General features: G+C 40.1%; 1 protein-coding gene across 5 annotated transcripts in view; it reads right to left on the minus strand.

The window, feature by feature from the left end:
* LOC135101928 (4'-phosphopantetheine phosphatase-like) overlaps positions 1–19,099 on the minus strand; it is a 332,938-nt gene that overhangs the window by 137,909 nt on the left and 175,930 nt on the right. For all 5 annotated transcript variants that reach the window (XM_064006329.1, XM_064006310.1, XM_064006318.1 and 2 more), the window contains one exon: positions 17,327–17,425. In XM_064006329.1, the coding sequence (XP_063862399.1) occupies positions 17,327–17,425 (99 nt within the window). The remainder of the gene's footprint in view (positions 1–17,326; positions 17,426–19,099) is intronic.

The following is a 19,099-nucleotide window of genomic DNA, read 5'->3' on the forward strand; positions in this document are numbered from 1 at the left end:
CTCAACAGGGCATGAAGCTCACCAACCCTCTTGGCCATTGTTAGAGCAACAAGAAAATGAGTTTTCCTTGTCAAATCACGTAAGGATGACTGATGTAAAGGGTTAACCCTTAAACAGCAGGGTGTATTGTAAATTGAAGGACTCTACATATGGGGTGAAATGGAGTTTTGAATATGAGAAGATATTACATGTCTACTTATTCCTGCATGATATTTTAGTAATAGAGATAATGAAAATAAACTTTTACTTTCTGTATGTGAGCTGAGGCAAAATCTACGGTAAAAAAAATGAAGAAAAGATTTCTGGCCATGGTGACGTGCTGTGCTGCAGAAAGGCTCTGTATGGCATGGAGCTGTTCCTGGTGAAGAGAGGTTTAGTTACATTGCTTTTGCTGTTGTAGCCATGTGTGTGTGTGTGTGAGTGTATCATCGAGTAAACAAGCAGTGATCTAAGCTCTAGCAGAGAAAGATTTTGTTTCACCACGGCCACCACTCGGAGCCTAGAATGTGTTCCCAGGTAGGAGCTGTGCTCAAGTAAAGTTGTCCTGTCTCCAGAAATAAAAAATAAGGGAAAATTTAAGTACTAATAGACATAATAAAATGAGTAAAAGCTCCAGCAAGGCAGACACCATAGGTGGGAGTGGAAAGTTGCCAACGGGATCCCCATTCCCAGGATTTGAGGAAGACAATGAACTGCATGGAAAAATGCAAGGAAGGAAAGTAGTTTTAATGGAGGGGATGATCAGTGACCTCATTGAAAGAATGAAAGAAATATAGAAAAACAACATGACCTGGAAGAGGAAAACAAAGAACTGAAATCACTATGCTCCGATCTAAAAACAAAATTGAAGAAAAACAATGATATTGTTAAAAACAGCTGAAGTGATAGGGATGAAAAGTGAACATCAAATCTGGGGGAAGGAAAAAGAGGAAGAAAAAGTTAACTTTACAGAAATCATAGAATGCAAAAGAAGGAAAAAGACAGATTTAAGTAAGGAAATTGTGAAAGTGATCAAACAGAAGGAATTGATGGTAAGGGACACAGTGGACGAAAAGAAATGTATTGTTATATATGGATTAAAAGAGGGAAACAGAGCCAGTAAGATACAAGAGGGAAAAAGAACAGAAAAAGGTAGCAGAGGACATTGTAAGAAATATACAGAGAGAAGGTGAGGACTGGATAAGTGAAATTGAGGAAATGCATAGACTGGGGAAGTATACAGAAGGAGGAGAGCAACCACTGAAAGTAAAATTTAGGGCACAAACAACAGCCATGGAAGTGATATTGTATGCGTGGAAACTGGACAAGATAGAGCAATGCAGGAAAGTTTGGATAAAGAGGGATATGAATGAGGAGGAGAGACTCAAGGTAAATGATCTAATAAAAGAAGCAAAGGCAAAAAACGAGAACAGAATGGAGGAAGAGAAAAAAAGTTCTATTAGAAGATAAAAGATGAGAGGCTCAGGAAGTGGTATCTGACAAAAAAGGCATAAAAAATGTAAATAATATATGGAAAAAATATAAAGTGGACAGTGGCATATACAAATATAAGTGGTTTAATATCAACACTGCGAGAATTGAATAATTACATCAAGATAAAGCAGCCCGACACCATGGGTATTACTGAAGTTAAACTAAATGAGATAATAGAAAATATAAGAATTAGTAATAATAATTATAATGTGTGGATAAAACATAGAAATAATAAGCAAGGGGGAGGAGTCATGTTACTTACAAAGAAGAGTATAACAGTGGAAGATGTCAAAACGGGAGAAGGAATGACAGAAGTAATTCGAATTAAAACAAAAAGGAAGGGAGAAGGAAGAAGAGATTTTGCAGTGGCTTATGTACCCCTAAAGACAAATGCATGGACACAAGAGGATTATAAATTATTGTTAAGAGATACTAGTAACTGTTTGGAGAGAATACTGGTGGAGAGTAATAATATAACACTTATGGGTGACTTTAATTGCATGGAGGTATGCTGTGAAGAGTGGACCACAGATGGAGGAGAAGAGTCATGGGGATGTATGCTTCTAAATCTAATAATGACAAATACTATGACCCAATGGATTGGAGAAAATACAAGATTTGGGGATAATGAAGATTCATCAAGGCTAGACTTGTTGTTTACAAAGGAAATGGACATCATTGAAGGAATAGATTATCAGTGCCCAATAGGTAAAAGTGACCATCTGTTACTTGAATTCAGTATAGGCAGTGGTCCAATAGAAAATAGGAATGAAATTTACAAGAATGGGAGAGATAATTACAGGAAAGCAGATTTTATCATGTTGAGGGAATATTTTGCAGAGGCTAAATGGAAACAACTGTTCATGGCAAGTAATACACAGGAAAAGTGGGATATATTCATGGAAATTTATAATGAAGGGGGTCAGTAGATATGTGGAAAAGAAAAAAAGACTGGTTTAATATGAGATGTATAACAGCAAGAAAAGAAAAAGAAGCAGCATGGAATAGATGGAGAAAAAAAGGAGGAAGTGAGAAATGGGAAGAATTCAAGAAGGCAAGAAATGAATATATCAGAATCCTGAGAAAGGAATTATGAGAAAGATATAGTTAACAAATGCAAAGATGAACCTAAGTTATTCTTCAGATATGTGAATGGGATGATGAAAAAGAAGCAAACAATAGATAAATTAACAAAAGATGACATTACATATGAAGATACACAGTTACAAGAGGAATTAATGAACAAGTCCTTCCAGTCAGTATTCACCAAAGAAACCAAATCTGAAGGAGAAAGAGCATGGCACAGAGACAATGTGATGAGAGAGAGATACAGGTGGTCATAAGTGAAATTAAGAAGATTATGAAGGAATTGGATGTAAGTAAGGCTCAAGGACTGGATGGAGTGTCCAACTGGATACTTAAGGAATGTTGTGAACTGGCAGGAAGTATACACAATACCATAGTATCTTCTTTTAAGGAAGGAAAAATCCCTCTAGACTGGAAGAGAGTCAATATTGGGCCCATTTTTAAAGGAGGTAATAAAGAAGATCCACTGAATTACAGACCAGTGTCCCTAACAAGTGTGGTGGCAAAAATAGCAGAAAGAATAGTTAAAAACAGATGGATGGAATATTTAGAAGAAACACATACATTGACTGACAGACAATTTGGTTTCAGAAGTGGAAGATCTTGTGTCATGAATTTAGTGAGCTTTTATATCATTCAACTGATATAATTCAAGAGAGAGAGGGTTGGGCAGACTGTGTTTAGACCAAAAAAAGCATTTGATAAGGTACCACACCAGAGACTGCTAAGGAAAATTCAAAATATAGGAGGTTTGCAAGGCAACACACTGAATTGGATTACAGACTTCTCAAGGGACAGAAAAATGAGAACAGTAATAAAAGGAGAAAAATCAGAATGGTGTAGAGTTACAAGTGGAGTATCACAGGGGACAGTCTTAGCCCCCATAATGTTTCTGGTGTATGTCAATGATATGGTGGATGAGGTTGACAGTTATATAAATCTGTTTGCAGATGATGTGAAATTATTCAAAAGAGTGGAAAACAATATGGATTGTGAAATATTACAGAAAGATCTAAAAAAAGATATATAAATGGAATAAGAAATGGGAAATGGAATTCAATGCAAAGAAATGCAAGGTGATGGAATTAGGAAAAAAGCAAAAGAAGACTGACAAGTTCCTACACCATGGGAGAAATAGAAATTAAGAAAACCAAGCAAGAAAAGATTTGGGAATTACAATAAGTGATAATTTATCACCAGAAAAACATGTAAACAAAATAGTTGGGAAAACCTATGAGTTGCTAAGAAAGATAAAAGGGACATTTGCTTACATGGATGAAGAGATGATGTAAAAGCTGATGGAATATGTGATTTGACCAAAACTGGAATATGCCACAATTGTTTGGTCACCCCATGATAAAAAAAGAAATAAGGAAAATAGAAAGGATCCAAAGAGCTGTAACCTAATTGGTACCAAGTTTGAGAGATTTAACGTATGAAGAAAGATTAAGGAGATTGAAGCTTCCATCATTACAAGAGAGAAGAGAAAGAGGGGATCTGATTGCTATATACAGAGCTTTAAAGGAAGAGGATCAAGTTGACAAAGAAGACTTATTTGTGTAGGACTCAAGAGATACAAGAGGACATGGAGTGAAATTGAGGAAAACAGCAAGTAGAAGAGATATCAAGAAATATGGTTTCCCAAATAGAAGCATAGAAATATGGAACAACTTAGATGAAACAGTGGTACAAGCAACAAATATTCATGAATTTAAAGTTAAGCTGGATGCTTATAGATATGGAGACAGGACAGCACGAGCATAGCTCTTTTCCTGTAAAACACAACTAGATAAATACAACTAGGTAAATACACACAAGTTGCTCTTCTAACACATCTTGTTTTCCTGTTTTTTTTCTCAAATGACTACTATTCCAAACATTGGTCTCTCTCTCTCTCTCTCTCTCTCTCTCTCTCTCTCTCTCTCTCTCTCTCTCTCTCTCTCTCTCCTCTTTTCTTTCCATTGTTTAACACCTTGCTATTTTTTTTTCTTTCTTTTCCTTCCCTCCCTTCTGTTCCATTCCACCCTACCATGGTCTCCCTCCCTCCCCTCACAAGTACATGAAAATAAGAATAAATACTAAAAATAATAATAATAAAAATAAAGAAATAAGGAACTCTCTTGACAATCACTCTGTCTATCTGTCTGTCTGTCTGTTTCTTTGGTAGTTAAAGGGGGATGGGTTAAGGCCTTGAAGACCATGTCTACATTCCATGAAGGAGCTCTGCATGACATGCAATGAACTTGTGCTGAGCAAGCCTTTATGACTTCCTGGAGAACAGGGCTCAAAGAAAGATCAAACCCCTTGAGAGAGAACATGCCATTTAACACATCTTTATATCCTTTAATAGTGATAACTGACAAATTGCACTCTTGTCCTAGACAGAATAAAAAATCAGCAAACTTTTGGCTAGAAGGATTAGAGACAATGTGTCCCTCCTTCTTGCACCACTCCTTGAACCTCTTCCATTTATACTGGTAGTTCATGTGTGTGGAAGGTTGTTTAGATTTCACTAGGAATTCCCTAACTCAGGAGGAATAGCCTCAGTGTCTGAGGACTTACTTGATAGTTTCTACATAGCTAACTGCAGCATGGGGAGAACCTGATGGAAACTGCAAGCATGTGGCTGGTGAAGAAGGTCCCTGTGCTGCACAAAGCACCAAGGAGTGTTCCCTAAGGCCTGAACAAGATCTGGGAATCAACCTCTCTGTGGCCAGAATGGGGCAATCAGGATGAGCTTGTTAAGAACCTTCCTGATCAGCGGGAAGGGAGTAAAGGCATACAGATCCTGATGATCCCAGCTGTACAGGAAGGCATCTGTGACTATTGCCATTGGATCCCAAAACAGAGAAACAAAGTTTGGACACCGAAAGTTGACCCTTAAGCTCCAAGAAAGAGTGCTTGTGTGGACCACACATACTGGTCACTGAGTCTTGCAAGACTGACACTCCCGAACCCATCGGTGTATAGGTACACGTCTGGAGAGGTCTCAATGGAACTGTCGGTTCCATGAGCAGGAAAGATGTAACTGGAGGAATCAGGTGGATAAGAGAGGACATGAGGCCCAAAAGCATTAACCAAGCTCTTGCTGAGGGAGCTTAAACACTGAGGAAAGACTTGAGTTGAAGATAAAGATTGTCCAGGCCCTGCTGTGTCAGTAAGACCTTCAGAAGAGAAGAAACAATCTCCATCCCTAAAAAGATCATTAACTGGGAAGGGGTCAGTGAGGATTTTTCCTAATTTACTTGAATCCCTAGGGAAGGACACATGTTGAAGAGGCAACTGGTTACCTCCAGAGCCTTCTGTTCTGAAAGCACCAACAGCAGCCAGTCATCCAGATAATGGAGGAGATGAATACCATGCTGATATGATGCCACTGAAACTGGACCCATCATCCTGGTGAAAACATGTGGAGCTGTGGAGAGTTCACAGCAAAGGGGCTTGAATTGGAAATGACAACTCTCCCAAACAAAGTGAAAGAACTGGCAACTGTCTGGGTGGACTGAGACTTGGAAGTAAGCATCCCTGAGATCAATGGCCATCTACTCAGCACACCTGTTGTTTACATCACAAAAACCATCATGGCAAACAATACATACAGTATGTGGGTTGTGGTGGGCACTCCCAAGCACTTTCCTGCAACAAGATGAAGCATAGACTCTCCTGGAGAAGTGTGAGGACGAAGAATGATGTGAAGATGGCGAAGAATCAGATGGTTCCAACACTGGAAACATGGCCGCTAGGTGAAGCACCATTGTCCTGGCCCACAACAAACTAGTTGGGGGAAGCCTTACTGAAGCCAACAAACCCATCGGGTGGGGACAACAAACTCTCCTGATGGCATAGAAACTCAGCCATAAGGCAGAAAGTGAGACAGCTGGGTAACAAAAGTTGGTAGCACTGTAGGAACCTGAGTCCGTACAGAAGCACATCTCAAGAAAGAATGACAGTCTCAGCTGAGGGAGGCATGGTTGCCAATAAGTTACCAGAGGTTGCCATAGGGTGAAATACGAATTAATTTGTCTTGAATGTGGAATTAGATGGCTGGGTAGTGAGAAGCATTGGAAATGCTAATATAAGAAGCAGGTTCTATGTAAAACAAACATATAATTCAAGTGATTTCTGGGTAAATTTCATATACTTGGAACTATAAAAGGCTTTTGCTAAAGTTCTTCACAAGATTTGAAAAACTGATAAAAGGCTTTTGCTAAAGTTCTTCACAAGATTTGGAAAACTGAACAAATTGGAGGAATGAAGAATGGTCTCTTAGGGCCAATTTCACAGTCACTTGTAATGTTCCCAAGCACTAGCCTTACCAACCTGGTAACAGGCATGACGAATACCTTGATCCAATTTCACAGTTGTTGTTTTTGTGATTTCAGTGATTCCCAATCAGGTAATGATCATAACAAAACAAATACCTCTGATTCAGTAATGCTGGTATGCCAGAGCCCCCTTATTAGACAAAATGAGTCAATTAATTCTTCCTCAATGCTGTACATATACATTGTTAGACTGAAATATTTCAGGTTTTATGGAAATAGCCCAAGCCTACTAATTTTGAGACAGTGATTATTTACTTCTCAGCAAAAAATATGATGTTTTTTAACTATGATCTACCCACTGAAAGGATTAACAATTAAATTAATGAACTGAATTAATTTAAACAAAGCCTAATGAAAGCAAGCCTAGCCCTCTGATGGAAATGGTAATGTTATTTTAATATTATCTAATATTTCTCTTAGGTGACAAATTCCATACACTCTATGTGTATGTGAGGATTATTACAGTTTTTAAACAAGGAGGCATAGCAGATGAAATAAGGGTGACAGGTAGTGAAATTTAATTAGCTGGTGGTGAGTTCATGCTGCCATTCAAATTCTTCTTAAATTTTACCATATTACTATTATAGCCAACAAAATATTGTTGTATTGTTAAATAATTCTGATATACAATTTATGAAGTGATACAAGTACAAGAAGATAAGAACATGCGATATTTGTAAGAAATAAATACATTGGTAAGCTCCATTGGGGGAGGCCCAGCAGCTCCCAAGCCAGCATTACCAAAGGTTCCAGTTTCTGGTAAGGATCAAAACAAACAACGCTGTGAAAATGTCTGTGAAATCGGATTTGTTGTTAGTGGTGGGCATCACCACTTACTGGTAACAATCACAACAACAGGAAGTGACTGTGAAATATGCCCTTAGAATGGATAGATGATTTTAAATAAGAGACACAAGAATAGTTCGTATAAAATTTTTTTTTAAATAAGACATGAGAATAATTGTCAGAGAGAAAAAAAAAAAAAAAAACAGAAAGATGCTCAGTTTTAAGTGGACTTCCACAGGGATATGTTCTGGCATTAGTCATGTTTGCAATATAAATTAGTAATATGGTGGGAGTAAATAATTATATTAATTTGTTTGCAAATTAATATAATTATTATATTATAAAAATTGAAAAATTACATAGACTGTGAAACATTACAAGGAAGATCTAAATAGGATATAGATAAAGCTGTAGATGGTAAATGGAATAAAAAAAAAGAAAAAAAGATCTGGGAATGATGTTTGAACAGTTATAATCTGAGAATCATATACAATAAACAACTTAGAAAACTCTCAAGTTGTTAAGCAAGATAAAAGTGTGTTTACTTATTTTGATGAAGATGTCATGAGAAAGACAGTTGTTACAATGATACAACCAAGACTTTAGTACACAGCAATAGCATGGTAATCTTACAAGAAAAGTGTAACAAGTAAAGAAAGAAGCAATCAAAGTTGTACTTAATTTACAACACCTATCTTATGAAGAGAGACTGTCTAGCATGCAGATTTCAACCTTAGAAATGGGAAGGGAGAGACTTAACTGTAATGTTCAGTGATGAAGGCAGTGAAACAACTACATAGAGAGGATCTATGTCTGATAAATTAAATGTATACAAAGAGACAAAGAAAAAAGCTGAAGAGGACTACTTGAAAGAGAGGGATCAAGAAGTACAGTTTTCTCACAGAACCAGAATCCTGGAATAACTTAGATGATAAGGTGGTCTATGTAAGACATATCCATTACTTTAAAGAAAAGTTGGATAATAGTAGATATGTAAGTAGGGCAATACGAGTATAGATCCTTTCCTGTATGTCATGATTATATAAATACAAGCCATCATAGTGAGTGGCTATGTTTATGCCATCCTAGACAAAATTCTTTTTCTCTTCTTAATGAATAAACTGCATTCTCTAAGAGTATCACACTGATATGAAACATTAGCCTCTTCTTTACAGCTTCTATGTATGCATTCTTCAACTTGAAGTCTTAATTAATCCAAAGTAGCAGCTATGATGCCTACATCATTCTGCCGCTACATCCTTTAATCAGTAGTTTTAACATGTTTTCTTTGAATAAATTGTTTACTGCTACAGTTAACATGATAAATGATGAGCCCATTTTACTTTTATTAATTATTCATTTTGTTCATTTCACATGCACCTCTCAGTTAAGTCAGTTAACTCCTTGGATCCTATCCCTTTGATTTTCATTCTCATATTTACAAACAACACATAAATATCAAATGTGAAAACTATTCCACTGTCTAGTAACCTTATCATTTTCATGCTTGCCATCCTTTTTATCAATATCTGCCAAACTCATTCAGTTTCTACAAGCTTATCACTCATGTTTTCTTGACTGAGGAACTTAACCAAGGGTACTGCAATCCCTTTAATCCCTTTATTATTTGTGTCAGATCATATGCCTCCTTCAGATATATTATACATTTTCTTTTGTAAACACTTTTCAACTCCTATCTTAGAATTAAAGGTCTTATCAACACATCTGCATTATTCAAATGGGATTTTGAGCAGAAGTGAAAAATAAATTTTTGATAGGGGTGAGTGGATGCCAATGCTTTATGCACGGGACTTGCAGTAATGTATTTCAGATGCAAGTCTGAATCCAGCAAACTGAAAGATCTACACACAAGTAGGTGGCTTTCCACATCAAATACTTACCAAAGAAAAGAAGTCAGATAAAAAAAAAAAAAAAAGAGGTAAAAAATGGACCAACTGTCTTGTTCAACCCCCCCACCTAAACACCTGCCTAACTATCAACAAACCCGAAAAGGGGACGTGGCCTAAGAAGGTAAGGAAGACAGGACATGTAGCACTCACCATCAGAAAATGCCATGTAAAGCCAGGTGGGAACTGAATGAGACAGGGGCAAGAGGAGAACGAAACTATGGCTGGGACCAAGACATTGGCATCCACTCAGCACCACCATAAAATAGATTTTTCACTTCCATTCAAAATCCCATTTTGGTGGCCACTTCATGGATGCCAATGCTGCTTCCCATGTGGAGGCAGTCTGGGAAGACACAAACCTGGGACACATACTTGCCGAATGAGGAGAAGAATAAAGAACAACACCTGTTCACTTGGTGGGAAAGATGAAGTTGCTCACTGGAAGGACAAACTGTGACATGAAGAGCAGCAGGATATCTCCAAGAAACAAACACTAAGTAAGACCGATCCCATAGAGAAACTGCAAGAATGTTCCCCAACAAGACCAAGAAAACCCACGCTAATGCCCCACATGCAAAGGGGCCACAGGTCCATAAGTTACCGATGACCAGACTCAGAAGATAAATCTGAAGTTTCATAGAATAAGAGAAAGGGACCTCAAATGTTTGAGGTTTCAAACAAGAGGATTGGTTAGGCAGAAGGGCCTGAGCCCAATGTGACAGAGGGCATATCAATAACTTGTACTTGAGTGGAGAGGTAGTGATAGATTAAAGTGTAAGCCATGCTCCATTGGCTTCCTTTGCACTTAGTCTCCAAGGAATGGAAATGAAGAAAAGAAGAGAAGTTGCCATTTTCTGTACATCCTGACCTCTTGGGCAATGTCCTGGGTCTGCAGGGTTAATAACACTGCACGAAACCTGTGTAATGTGCACACTGGAGCAGGGGCTATGAGGGTCAAGCCAAACAAAGAGATGGTCCAAAGAAGAACCAGAAGCTAGAAGATACTGGCGGAGAGAAGAAACGGGACACAGAGGATGATGAATCCCACCTTGAAACCAAGCCAGAATAATCTTCCCATTCATTCTTGGCCAGAAAGGAAGGGACAGGGGCCAACAAAACCCAAATGTCACCAGAAGCAAAGACAGTTCAAGCAGGACAATGAGATAAGGTACATAATTGTGAAGCATGCAGGCCAGAAGTTAAGGCAACCAAAAAGTTTTCTGAAAGAACAGATCCAGTGAGAGAAGCTCAGGAAACAAAAGGAAGAACCAAGGAGTCCATAACCTTTGAGAGGGACCAAAAAGGATGAGACTGGCAGAGAGAGGGATGCTGAAGGAAGAACCTGCAAAGCATCCAGTCCAGCCAGAGGAGGTCCAGTGAAATGCCACAGCCATAACAAAATGAAGCCTTTAGGGCAGCAATGTGGGTATGGATAGTAGCAGTGGAGCAGCCTTTCTCATGAAATATGAGAGGTTCTGACTATCTTTATCATGAAGAAAGAACAAGACGGCTTTCCAGCAGGATTGGTGCTGCCAAACAGAAGAGTCACGAAGGGCCAAAGAAAGATCAAGCACCACTTCTGGAGAGAGCTCTCTAGATAAGCTCAGAGAGAGAGAAACTCCATGTATGAAAGTTGGAAGAGATCCTGGAGGACTTCAGGCCTCTCTCTGACAGAGACATGATTGAAGGGCACTGGAGAAGGACACCAGGACAGGAGCTGCTGTCACCAAGGCTGGAGTTGCCAGAAGGGGGCCACCAGAAGAACTTGGCCTTGGAACGTCAGCAGTTTGTGGCACACCTGCAGTAACACTCTGGGTGCTGGAAGAGGGAACAGATACAGGAAACTCCACTGGCTCCAATCAACCAGGAAGGTATCTGGTCCTCCTGCCTCCATTGCTGTCCCATGCAACACAAACAGAGGGAGCTTGAGGTTGGAGGTGAAGGCAAACAGATCCATATGAGGACTGCTGAAAATGTCCACCAAATTTTCAAACATGGTCCTGGAATGTTTGAAGACCACTGGAAGACTGGAGGCCCTAGCCCAAATCTGAAGCATCAGTAATGACAATCAGAATGGGTTATGGAGGGGTCCAGGAAGCAACTGAGGACAATCAATAGGGTAGAGCCCACCAACAGAGGAGTAAAAGTGGAGATCTGGGAAACCTGTGAACCTGATCACACCAGGTAATGGGAAACCAGTGGTTTCCTTCCAGGGAAAGTCTCCTGAACCTCAGCTGTCCTAAAGGTACTACATCTGCTGTGAAGTTGAGGGAACCTGAGAGGCTGTCCCACAATTGCTTAATGAAAGTATGAGTACCCAGTGTCCGGCAAAGCTTCTGTAGCAGCCAGACCTGGTTGCATGCAGACATGTCCAGAGACAGGGAACTCATGTCCCACTGAATGCCAAGCCAAGTGATGGACTGGGAAGGAGATAAAAGGGACTTGGAAAAGTTGACCAAGAATCCCATTTCCTGGCAGGTGCAGAGAGCAATGTCCATGTCCTGGTGTCTTGGTGAGCTTTATGAAGATGCTGGGTGATGTTGAGACCAAAGGGTATGACCTTGAACCGAAGGATGTGTGAGTTCACTTGAACCGCCAGGAACTTGTGGAACTGAGGGTGGATGGACATGTGCCAGTACACACTCTCCATGTTGAGGGAGACCAACCATGCATCTGGAGACAAGACCAACCAAAATTGCTGAATCGAGAGTATCCAGAAGCAAAGAGTCTGGATACTCTGATTCAGCTTGCTCATGTCAATGAGTAGCTGAAGCTTGTCAGAGTCACTTTTAGGAACCATGAAGGCATGGGGCATGAATGAAGGGTTGAGTGTCACCTCCACAACATCTTGCTTCCAAAGCTCAAAGAGGTGTCAAACCACCCTGGAGCAGGATCAAGGATGGACATGGTGGATGAGAGGATGATAGCAGCTGGCTACCCATGGCCAAGAGAAAGACCCCTGTGGATGACCTTGGCTGCCTGAGACCCTCAGAGCCATGCTTCTTCCCACCTGGACTGAAGACTGAGCCTGCAGGAGTCAGGAGTGCTGTTTCTATCAGGTCAGGGAAGCAACCAGGAGACTTGCAGAGGATCAGGGGTAAGATGAGCTGACTAGCATGACAAGACCTGGGAAGTCACTGAGTGGGAAGGAGATCTAAATAGTTGCCAGCTTCCAGCACGAGAGGCAGAAGAGCTCCTGGTTGAAACCTGAGGGGGGATCTGAAGAACCCTCCACAGGAATCCAAAGAGGAGGGAAGATGTCGCTGTGGAGGACGAAAACTCACTGTACATCAACTAGTGGAACCAGATACTCAGGAGCCAGAACCTTGACGAGTATGAGAGGAGGAGGCAGGACTGTGGAACCAGATGTGAACTCTCACCTGAAAGAGTGCAACTTGCAAAAGATCTCAAGAATAAACTGTATCCAAGAGAGCTGGCAAGAGGGTCAACACCCAAAACGAACCACTGAATTGCAGGGTCACTTCCCATAGCACAGCTCTGCAACACTGGAGTCTGGCATGAAGAGCTTCTGCCATGGAAGAAACCAAGGCTGGCTGCAGAGCTTGGATGGCCACAGAAGCCAGGATAGCAATGTGGTGAAAGGCAGCTTGAGTGTCCAAAGCTGAGGAGGGTGCAGACTCATGGGAAGAGCCCAGAAAGGAGGCTGTCTTCAAGATCCAAAACATGATGGAAATCTCTCAGAAGATTGACAGACTTCTTCCCCTGGCCTGCCCAACTTCTGTTAGCAGAGCATGAAGAGGAAGGGGGTAAAGACAGAATGCCAGATGCTGTTGACATTGCTTGGGTGGAAAGAAAACCTCTCAGCTGAGCTCACAAGTTGTCTCAATCTGTAATCACTGAGGCTGAAGCACCCGGAGCAGAAGATGAATAACAGGAGGAAGATCAGGAAGAAGCCAACTTGTCCCACAGGAAACAAAAGGCTGAACTAGAGTATTCACAACTATATCTGCCACCAAAAGCAATGACAAATGGTTATTGGGTTGCACAGTCATACAAACTGAAGGCTGAGAGATGGGATGTAACTGGGCTTGGAGTGCCAACTCAGCAGATGCCCTAGAAGCATTGTGGGGAGGCACTTCAGGGAAGTGAGGAGCAAGGGTTGGGGCAGGGAACCACTGGAAGGTGAAAGACATCCCTCTGGCAGAGTTGGACACCCCCAAAGCTGCACTTCTTTCACAGGATCCCACCAGTCTGAAGCCTAGGAGAGATGCTGCTAAGCATGAAAATCATCCTCTGTTGGTGTAACAACCTAGTGCAGAGGGGGACCTTCGTCCATTCCTCCCCTGCTGAGCTGAGAGAAGAACTCTGAGGAAGATGAAGAAGAGGGAGAAGAGAAGGTATCACCAGGTGGAAGAGAAGCTGAGACTGGAAGCAGGGCCTGCATAACTACCTCTGTGACCACAGAGCCAACATCTGAGAGAGGTGAAGAAGAATGTTGGTAATGTTGGGATATGGAGAGAGGTGAAGGGTACCGAGGCCATTTGCTATGGTGAAAAGAGGATGGACCAAAGACTTGGCTTAAAGTCTCCAAGAATACAGGCATGGTCACCACTTCAACAAGAGGAAGCCTCATGTTCTTGGGAACCGCAGTGCTAGAGGGAGGAGATGCTGGAGGCAAAACCCAGAAAGTAGGAGAGAGAGGCAGATTCCTGGAGGGAAGCAGGTGAAAAGGTAGCAGCAGTGATGGCAGAATGTGGAGGAGAGGTAGACTGGACACCACAGGGTCTGGAGCAGAAGCATATCAACTGCAACTGGTCGCAGGAGGAAGCCAATGGGATACCTGATGGGAGTGAGAGCCCCATCATCCTCCAAGAATCCCAGAAAGGGTTAAGAAGAATGGCTGGTTAACATGCTTCCTGAAGGTAAAACACCAAAGACCAAAATAAAAAAAAATTTAGAAATGTAAAAGAAAAATTTTACATATTAAAATAAAAAACAAATAATTAAAATAAAATATGTCAACATGACATAAGCTGGTAAGCCATATGCAGGGAGAGGCAACAGAAAAAGTCCTGTGGGTGTGCTGTGGGGTCATCACTCTTATCCTCTTGTGAACATAGGGGGAAAGTGGCATCACCCTGAGAGCGGTATCACTCCCTACCAGTACAGACCAGTCAGTGGGACAGGACATTGTCATAAGAGTGATATCACTCTTTTCCTCTTAACCAGATGACAGATTGGGACCTCACTGTGAGAGTGGCATTGCTCTGATCCTGAGAGACCTCAGAGCAGTATTGTCACAGCTAAGGCATTGCTTATGAATGTGGCAGAAAACACCATCCCAGCACTGAAACAATGGCGTCTTAGAAACATAAAAAAGCAGAAGGCAAAACAGATGTCAACAGCATCACTGAGCTCAGAGGTGCTGAAAAAACCTTGGGAAGACACACTTACCACAGTGGTGGCACAAGCCTGACAATAGCAGGCCCAACATACTAAAGGAGACGATATCTTAGTAGTGGAGGAAAGGGAGACCAGAGGGGAGGTGGGCCAGGATCTGGGAGTCCACAAAGGGGCAAACCCAATGCAAGGTCCCGAGGATCCAAGCATGGGTCAGGCTCCTCAAAGGAAGCCTAATGTAGCTTGCATCTTGAGTTGCATGCCCAGGTAAGTACAGCAGGCCCTGAACCGGTACAAACCGGAATGAGGTGGCACTAGACACACAGCAACAGCTGTCTACAGAGCACACAGCATATGCACTTGAAACACAAAATCATCAAAGAAAGTGCACCAACACTGTCATTCCCCACAGTGGCACCCACATAGCTACACCTAAAGGTAGCACCTGCAAGATGAGCCAATAAAAGGAGTGAACTGAATGGCAGCAAGCAGAAATCTGATGGTGAGCACTACGTGTCCTGTCCTCCTTACCTTTCTAGGCCACTCTTCCTTTCCAGTTTGTTGGTAGTTAGACACGTGTTTAAGTTGGGGGACTGAACGAGACAGTTGCTCTGTTTTTTACCCTTTTCTATTACCCCTTTTTTTTTTTTCATGAGTGTTTGTTGTGGATAGCTGCCTACTTGTGTGTAGATGTTGCAATTTGCTTTATCCAGGCTTCTATCTCAAATATGTTGATGCAAGTCCCATGCATAAAGCATTGGCATCCATGAAGTGACCACCAAAAATAATAATTCTATTAGATTTTCTTGTCCTCATATTTAAAAGCCAGAAAATAATGAGTTGATGGCAAAAAAAAAAAATGAAAATAAAAATACATTAAACTCTAATTCTAATTTGGGGGAGACCTGTATCAAATTATCCAAAAAGCATGTCAAGTGTACTGTTGTGCCCTGATAGTCAAGACACAACACATTCATAAATTTTTTTTTTTTTTTGCTTTTTATATAAAATATGAATGCATCATCATATATCATATCAAAGAGAAGCTTATCTACTAAAAAACACATCTTATTATACACCTTATTTTCATGATTGATATAAATATTAAGTATCAGTAAATAGTAAACAGTATCATATCAGTAAAAAAGAATATAAATAATAAAATTTCATCCTCTGACTTACACTCATTGTAACTGCTTGATTTTTACCTTTTCTAGTTTTGAAAATTGTGTTCTATTTGCAAAGTGACTGCTTAATCTAATGATATAAACCAAATTTTCTTATCTTGTGAGCTAAGAGGAGAAATATCAATATTTTCTGAATAAGATGGAGTGGTGGTGAGAAGGTTATACAGGTTGACTATCACCAAACCGGCATCACTGGGACCTGTTGCATGCTGGTTAAGTGATTTTGCCGTTTTAAGGGAGGTTAGGTTAGAATACACTTAAGCCAACGGCTAACTATCTCTTACTATCTTTAAAACACCATGTAAATCAGCACACTGACTAAAACGTGGGGCTGTACTGACACCACTTTTTTCATTGAAACCAATACTGGTACTTCATTTCTGGCCAATACTGATAATACCAGTACAGCCAACACTGTTAGCAAAGAAACTGAGAAACTTTTCTTTGTTTCTTTACGTCATGAACTGTCAAAGAGCCAATGCTGCATAATTAGCACAAGTTTCACATAGAAACACTACTGTCTAGTTTTTCCAGAAGTTCAGCATTATCTTTTTATAGGTAATGTACAGTGATAGTACCTTACACAACAAAAAGCTCTTCCTTTATTCACTGGTGCCATGGCTGAAGCTAAAACTGAGCAGTTGTAATAATAAATGGAGAAAAACATATTGGATAGGCAGTGATGCCAGCTGATTATGCAACAAATACTGTAGCACCAACAAACAGTAATGGAAGAAAGTTGATGCAGCAACCAAGAAAATTTGAAATTAAGCTAGCCAAAATTAGAGCCAGATTAGTGATGGAATCAGATTAGTGATGGTCAACCTGTACATCACTGGTGCCTTTGTCCTTTAGACTTTACCAACTGAACCATGCCAAATGGAAAAATTGGAACAAATTTTCTTATTTGAATGGAGAATGGTATAATAAAGCGTGGACAATTCAAACTTATTCTTGGATTATGGAAAGTTTTGAAAAATTTTAACTAGCCTGAAACAGGTCAGATTATGCAGATTTCTTATTATATATGTTTGTATTGAATAAGATTTAATGTATAATGTAAGGAAAAACTTAAAGTTACAAGATAATGAAAAATCATCTCAGTTAAACTGGAATCCTGCAATCATCACAGAACATGTGATTATGCACAAATAACGGCATCAAGACAAGTAGATATCATCACATATTTTCAACCTACCTGGACTTCCATCACTTTTACCATGTCCATGATGCATAGCTTTTCCAAAGCTTGATGCTATAGTTCCTCCAGTTAATCCCAAGGCACTATAATCACCTCCTGTTGGAAAGACAGAGGACATTAAATCAGAAGTTTCTGTTATTTCATCAGATTACAACATAATATTTATTTCATAACAGCAGTAACAAGATCATCCTGCTCAACATCATTGTAACATTATACTACATGCAATTAAAAGTTCCAAAGCTAGAAATAGTGGGAAAAATCTTAAAATACTTAAGAATGGAATTCATCTTGGAAAATCATATAAATCTGATGTTCAATAATTAAATATAAAGTATGACTGAGTATGTACTGCTCTCTCTGTAATCACAGGGATTATGAGACACGGCTCCCCTATGAATAGTTTGTCCCTGGAAAAACAAGCCTCTACAATCATAAGAAACTACTTGACAGAAATTCTATATATAAACTGTACCTACAAAAAGGAAACAAGCATAAGATGGCTACCTTTACCACTCTGATTTGTCAGCTCATGGATAAAGATAAAACTGAAAAATAAGCAGGAAAATACAGCAAAGAACCATCCATGCAAAAAAGGTAAAGCTTATGAATGGCAATTTTTAACCCATCTTCAATTTTGATCTTCATGTTGTTGTAATGAGTGGTTTAAGTTCAAGTCTGTTTAGAAGGTTCAATGAGGGTTTTTTCCTAGCTAGGCAAGATACATTTGAGTACTAGCTCCAGTCTGGTTGCCATTCTGTATAGCAAGGTGTCTCCAGCCTAAGTTTCCAAATTCTTCCTTAATAAAGGAGTTTACTTGTGCCCAAGCTCTCATTAACTTCTGCAACAAGATGTCACATAGTGGCAACAGTGCACAAGAATCAAGCTCTGTTTTGACAAGCTAACATGATGTCACCTTCTTTACCACCATTGCCAAACTTTGACATCAACAAAAGAGATGCAGTGGAATTGTAGAAGGACTGGATAAGTCATTGGGAATGCTATGCTTTGGTGACTGAGCTTAACAAGGAACCTAGTGAAGTGCACTTTGTACTGTTGACTGTGATAAGAGTTGAAGCTCATGAAATATATCACACATTCCAGCTTGTTAAGGACAGGAAAAAAAAAGAATGTCAAGAGTTTACTCAAAGCTTGTGAACAGTACTGCAAACCATTCAGTAACATGGCATTCAAACAGTACTGACTCAGTCTTCATGGATAAAGGCCAGGTGAGTCATTTGAGCTGTTCTACATTAGTTAGCTTTCAGGTGTGACTTCAATAAGATTACAACAGACCAGACTTTCTGTGATTGTATAACGTTAGGTATCATGGATACAACAGTTCAAGATCACCTGCTACACAAAAAGGACACTATAATGGCATGACCTCTGGAGATCTACTGACAAAGTGAGGTGTCCAGTACTAAGCAGAAAGAAGTAAGCAAAATAAAGGACAAAAACATTCATACAGTAGCCCAAGGAAAACACCAGTGGCTGAGTTGAGGCAACACAAATGAAGCAGAAGCTTCATGCTACCCAGGAAGCACAAGAAAACCTGTGAGATGGATTAAGGAATGCAGATTCTGTGGAATGGAAGATGAGGTGAAAAAAGAAATTTGTCCCACATGGGGTAAAACCTGTTCAAATTGTCAAAAACGTAATAATTTTGCAGTGAAGTGTCCAAACTTCAGAAAAACAGTATCTTGTTCTGAAGTGAGGGTAGTCAATAAGTTGGCAAAAATTAACATGGAAGACAATTTTGCACCCGAG

This window comes from Scylla paramamosain, chromosome 1 (genome assembly GCF_035594125.1).
Source record: "Scylla paramamosain isolate STU-SP2022 chromosome 1, ASM3559412v1, whole genome shotgun sequence".
Taxonomy (NCBI): Eukaryota; Metazoa; Arthropoda; class Malacostraca; order Decapoda; family Portunidae; genus Scylla; species Scylla paramamosain.